Raw genomic sequence first — 6,176 nt, 5'->3', positions numbered from 1 at the left:
AAGGAATTTTGTCTTCTAATACAAAATGACTAAGTGAAATATTGTTACTTTTGAGCCTTTTAGCCGAATGTGATATTCTCAGCGCGTTGAAAGGATACTTCATTCAAGTGTGTTCGATTTTAGGCATATTCCAGCCATAATTATTTTATTAGCTATTTGATTTTTACATTGTCTGTTGTTGTTGTTATACATCTTGTTACTAATGTCTTATATTTATTGTCCCGTGTTCTATTTACTGTGTGTATAATTGTGCTGAAATGTCGTTGTTTAATATAAATAGTGTGCTTCTAAATGGTTTCCTAAGATAGTGTTTCCCAACCTTTTTTTAGTCGCGGCACCCTTTGGAGATTTTAACAAACTTGTGGCACCCTACAAAATTAATTTTGTCATTGACTGATGAAGTTAATACGCATGCGCAGGCAAACGCTCAAGCGCGTCACACACGATCCGCCTACTCTTGCATAATTGACACCCTCTCATTAGCATGTTGCGCAGAGGAAAAAAAATAAAGTGGAATTACATTCAGAAATAAATGAGTGATCAAAGGAAAATAGTTAGGATGAGTTTAGCATTTCCTTAAACATTTTCCATTTGCCCACCAATTTATATTATTTATTTGCCTACTTTCATCACATGTATAATTATTTATTTATGTATTTAAACAAGAATATGTGTATTTATGCACACATTTATTTATTTATTTGTGTATTTATTGATTTATTGTTTTTGCAGGTTTCGTCCTCCATACATTACCGGGTACCACTTCTTTCTTTCTTTCTTTTACCTTTTTTATTCCCTAAATCTTTTTTGAGGTATTCAGGAAATTACATGTCAGCTGAGAAACAAAAGATGCTTTATTCAGTTGTAGGCTACTGTATCCAGTGACAATTGCATGAGTATTTTATCTCTTCGGATCTTGCACAAAAAAATAAAGCTTTTGTATTGCCTTTTATTATATAAAATGCTGTAAGCGCATATTCAGCATTAAAGCTTAGCTCATGAGAGATGGAGTTCAGTCAGTTTATGAGTAGGAGTTCATTAGAAACAGTGGGCAGGAAATATGAGCTATAGCAGAGATTATTTCTACAAATAAGAAAGCTACTAATTCGCATTAATTGGTAGCTACTAATTACTAAAAAGCAAGAAGAGGTGACAGGTTTGGTGACAATAGCCTACAAGGAAATTAAAAGAACAGACCAACAAGCAAGTGGCAGGTTTCCTTTACAAATTACACAAGCCCACTCACTACCTTGAACAAAAAATATTTTGTCAGAACACATGGGTCATTTTCAAAGACACTCAGTGGGAAAAACAGATGTTTTTTGGAACCAGATGATGGTGTAGATATTAATGGCATCTGCTATCAGGGGCTAATGCAGAAGTCATCATGCTAACCAATCAAATCTTCTTGACCCCTCGGCCTGGCCTCTGCTGGTAGATTCTGTAACTGCACCATCTGGTTCCAAAAGGCATCTTTATCCATTGATCTTTTAAAATGAGTTACTTTAATTAATGATTAATAAAGAAATACATGTTTATATTATATGTTTAGAATAAATAATGTTTATAATAATGTATATCTGTGTTCTCATGGCTTAATTTTCCAGTGACTCCACAAACATTAGCCCAACCATTTTTATTTTATTGGGGAGAAATGAATCCCATTACATTACACAGTAATTCAATTAGTAATTAAGGTTTTAATATGCTTAATTTCAACACTTCAAATTTTTTTGATCAAGAATCACTTCTCTTACAAAGGACAAAATAATGAAGAAAAGCACTTTGGCAAATAGATTAAGAAAAGTGTTTTATAAAATGTTTTAAAAAGCTGCCATTTAAAAAAAAGGATTAATTAATATATTCTTTTTATTATTAGATTTAAATAACATTTTCAAAATTAATTAAATTTTATTTGTCTATTTATTTTTCAATTTGAAAAGTTTTCTAATAATGTATTATTTTACTCTTACATTTACCTACAGTTGTAAACGAAGTAACTGCACAGTCTGTTTAGTTGTCAGTTTTTATTTTTTAATTAATAAATTAATTTATTCCTTCATAAGTGAGTTACTTGAAAACAAGAAAGCATGTGAAGTGTTAATTTATTTACTTGATTTTATCAAACCTTGGTTTTTGACATTCTTCCTCTCTTTTTATCTTTTAGAATTTTTTTATTTTTTTAAATATGTACTTTTTGTAAAAATGTATTTTGTGTATTAACATAAAAGTTTATATAAAGTCTGTAAAAACTTTTAAAGCACAAACATAATTTCCGCCGTTGCCTACTTAGAGGAAATCGACGTCTTTGTGGTTTATTCACCGTGTTCGTCACAGCGAGACAACACAAACGAACAACATTTCCCACAGTGCCTTTCGCGTGGATTCGACATCCGCTTAAACATCCGCGTTCTAGAAGCCAGTACTAGTGCTGGACTGCAACCAGCTTTCTTACCTTATCCCGTCCAAATTAATGAGATGGAGGGCAGGTGAAACTGACTCCAGAACAGATACTACTTTTTTGTTGTTTTCCGGTTGTGTGTACGGAAATGAATGCGACGTTGTAGCGTCTAAATGTGAGCACTCTTCTGTGTTATTGAAAGGTATGAGTTCATAACTAACTAATTATCTGAATGTGTAGTTTTGGTCAACCGTTTATTGGAGTTTTGCAGTCAGATGTAGCCGTTGCTTTTCTCCTTCTGAGTAGGAAGTACAGCAAACCTGACTAGCTGCTTTGTAAAATAGCTTTGTATTGTCACCAGGAACAGAAGTGTAGAGTTATCGCAACGTACATCGTATCTCATCGTATCCTCTATAGGATTCTTGTTGTTATTGCTGAACAAATGTAATTTAGAGCACGAACTGCCATTATAGTTTTGTTCTAATCATAATCTTTATTCTTATTTAAAACTATTACAGGGTTACAGTCGAGCATGATGTCTGAGGGCAGTTCATTTATGAAAGGCATGATCCTAGGGGGCATATTCTGCCTGGTGATGGCTTTCTTTGAGACCTTTAATTCAGGAACCCACTCAGAAGGTCGTGAGCATCTCCACCATCATCTGAAACCTGTCAGCAAAGATGAACTACAAAAGTTATCAGAGTCTCAGATGTCTGACTGGACCCTGCAGGTTCGAGTGTACTGTCTCATCATGGTCACTCCCAAGCTCCTGGTCCACTGGGCGACAGCCAATGACACTTGGAGCAAACACTGTGACAAATCTGTGTTCTACACGTCAGAATCGTCCAAAGCTCTAGAGGCGATTGACCTACAGGAGCAGGATGAGTGGGCTAGGCTACGCAAAGCCATCAAACACGCCTACGAGAATGCTGGAGACCTGCGCTGGTTCTTCGTGGCCCGGCCCACCACGTACGCAATTATAGAGAACCTCAAGTATTTGGTGTTGGATAAAGATCCAAGCCAGCCGTTTTACATTGGCCACACGGAAAAGTCCGGAGAGCTGGATTACGTGGAGTATGACAGCGGGATTGTGCTGAGCTATGAAGCAATGAGGAGGCTGATAGAGATATTCAAAGATGAGGACAGATGTCCAGAGCGGGGACACGCCTTGTGGAAGACGCCTGAAGAAAAGCAGCTCGCCACCTGTCTGAAGTACACCGGGGTGTTCGCTGAAAACGGAGAGGATGCACAAGGCAAAGGGCTTTTTAACAAGAAGAGCGTCAGCTCCTTGATTTCCGACAGCATGGGCCAAAACCCAGCCGACGTCGTAGAGGCCTGTTGTTCTGACATGGCCATCACGTTCGGTGGCATGTCTCCGAGCCAGATACAGGTTTTGATGTATGGCGTCTACAGACTCCGGCCATATGGACACGATTTTCATGATTCCTTGACATTTCTGCCTCCTAATGACTCTGATAATGACTGATTGACTTCATGGTTTCTGTACTGGAACTGTTACTGTATTGAAATGTTGATCATAACTGGGAGCAGGGCCGAATTAGATGTGATGTGCAGTTTGTACTTTAATTCTGATCATGTGTTCTGAAAGTTGGTGCGGGTGTGCAAGTTGAGGGGTTTTCACTGCTTTCTGCTACAAATGCATTCTGGCAAAAGCAAAAGGATAATTTTTTGCATATAAGTTAATAATGAGGGGCCAATATTGGATAATTTTGTACACTTATAGTGTTTTGAACAAAAATTACACTAGATATATGAATGGCGCACATTTGGATCAGATATGCACTGTTATGCAAAATTAAAAGACCCTATAAAGTATATAATGCTAAATGTATACTTAATATGATCTGTTTGATGATAACTGTCTATATCACCCTTAAAAATGTCAAACTAATGTGGCTTGAAAGGTTAATAAGCTTGAGATTGTAAAATTACTTTTGCATAGAAAATTATTTATTTACATATCGAAATGTTTTCTTTCTGTAATTCAGATGTACTTCATCATACACTGGCTTGTGATTTTTTTTTTGAATGTTCTTTACTACATTTATTAAGTAAACACATCAGGATGCTTGTTTTCACCTGTATAGTAAAGGTTACAAATAAAAGAGTGCTATCAACAGATGATACAGTGCAGTGAATAAATGAATAGGCCCATAAAACTTATTCATTTCTATGGATACTTGATCTTTCAACAGATTATATGATAAATAAAATGTTGCGTTTTCATCTGATTTGTCTTAAGGCTTCAATCAGCTTCCTTCTTTTCATATTCTCTCCTCTCTCTTGACTCTTTCAAATGTCTTTCTCTTCTTCTCCAGTTCTTGTTTTTCTCTCAGCTCTAGTGTTTCTGTTTTGTTTTTTATCCTCTTTCACTCATTCTCTTATATCTTCATTTTCTGTTGTCATTTAATTTCTTTTTGAATCCCTATGCTGTTATTTTAAGCCTTTTATTTTTCTCTTCTTCTTGTTGATCCTTCGTTATTTCTTCAAAATCTCTTGTAATGTCGTCTTGTTTTGTGGCACAATGAGACATTTCCGTGTTTTGGTTGATACTTAGTAAAATATTGCCCTTTGTTGGATGTAATCATCTCTGTCATTTTTACAAGTTGAGTAACTTGAATTCGGTCTTGTTTTTCTCTTCATTTTTTACCCTCAACCTCACAAACTCCCTTCTTACAAACATTTGTCACTGAATGTATGTTGCTTTCAAACTCATTTTATCCTAGAATAGTGTTTCCTGTTGCACTCTTTCCACATCCTGTCCTCCCAATCAGCACAATTCTCAAACACTCCAGCTCATCTGGTTGATCTTCAGCTCCTGGGAATCATATTGCTCAATGTCAGGTATTACTATTCATACAGGTTTAGGTTTGGTGATGTTAAACCCATGAGTGTCCACAATGAGATTTAAAAATCAATTTTTGAGCATTACTGTGTAGAATGTCTTCCAAATTTCAGGAGAAAAAAGAGAGAGCACCAGCCCATGCTGAGAAAAAAATTCTAGGAGCATATACATTTATAGGGATATTTCAGCTAATTCAAAGAAGTGCAAGAATTGTCATTTGTGTCCCCTCAAATAAAGTGCCTTAAATCCGTGGCTGTTATTGAAGGATGGAGCAGGTAAAAACTAGACTGTAAACATCCAGCTCATATGTGAGAGCAGCAAAGTGCTGTTACTGGACACAGCAGCAAAATAAATTAAAAAAAAGGTAATGAAAAACTACATTAATATGATAAATGTCAAATGTAATTATAAAACAGTATGAATGACCCCTTTAATTTTTGTACATGAAGTACGTTATTTAGTTTCTGAGCAGATTTATTTTGAAATAAATGAAAAGCAGGTATGTTTTAAGATGTATTCTTGTAAGCATTATAGATAGTTTGTGTTTCTGGTGTAGAACCAAACTTTATTTATCTTAATTTAATGCTGTATATTGAGCAGCGGACGATGTTAACTCCATATACGAGATACATAACTGAGGAAAAATGCATTGTTGGTCAGCGCCACATAGCGTGCAAGTGTGAATTAGCAGAAGGCGATCAATCGTTTCGCGCTCTGTGTGAAAAGACCTTTATGGCCAAACAGATAGAAAGTATAACTCACCCTTTACTGTCCTCGTACTTTGCTGAAAGACAAATTTGATACTGATTAAATGAAACAGGCATTAAGATGGGAAGGTGAACATTACCTATTAATTTAATTTACTCACTCTCACAAAGGGGCATAGAATTCTAGAGATCTAAAAAAAGA

General features: G+C 35.7%; 1 protein-coding gene across 1 annotated transcript; it reads left to right on the top strand.

The window, feature by feature from the left end:
- Nucleotides 1-2,455: 2,455 nt before the first annotated feature.
- LOC107664322 (C1GALT1-specific chaperone 1-like) lies at nt 2,456-4,544 on the top strand. Its single transcript, XM_016454848.1, has 2 exons — nt 2,456-2,603; nt 2,920-4,544. Exons 1-2 carry the CDS (start codon nt 2,474-2,476, stop codon nt 3,885-3,887), a joined length of 1,098 nt encoding a protein of 365 aa, XP_016310334.1. The 5' UTR covers nt 2,456-2,473; the 3' UTR covers nt 3,888-4,544.
- Nucleotides 4,545-6,176: the final 1,632 nt, after the last annotated feature.

The sequence above is a fragment of the Sinocyclocheilus anshuiensis genome, unplaced genomic scaffold (assembly GCF_001515605.1).
Source record: "Sinocyclocheilus anshuiensis isolate Anshui unplaced genomic scaffold, SAMN03320099.WGS_v1.1 scaffold111, whole genome shotgun sequence".
Lineage (NCBI taxonomy): Eukaryota > Metazoa > Chordata > Actinopteri > Cypriniformes > Cyprinidae > Sinocyclocheilus > Sinocyclocheilus anshuiensis.
The sequence above is the reverse complement of the archived record's forward strand: the minus strand, read 5'-3'. Positions and strand labels throughout refer to the sequence as shown.

Bases quoted from the DNA above. Each gene is read 5' to 3' on its own strand.
- LOC107664322 (XM_016454848.1), top strand. From the start codon at position 2,474: ATGAGATGGAGGGCAGGTGAAACTGACTCCAGAACAGATACTACTTTT. The intron at 2,604-2,919 runs GTATGAGTTCAT...AAACTATTACAG, and splicing joins CTCTTCTGTGTTATTGAAAG to GGTTACAGTCGAGCATGATG.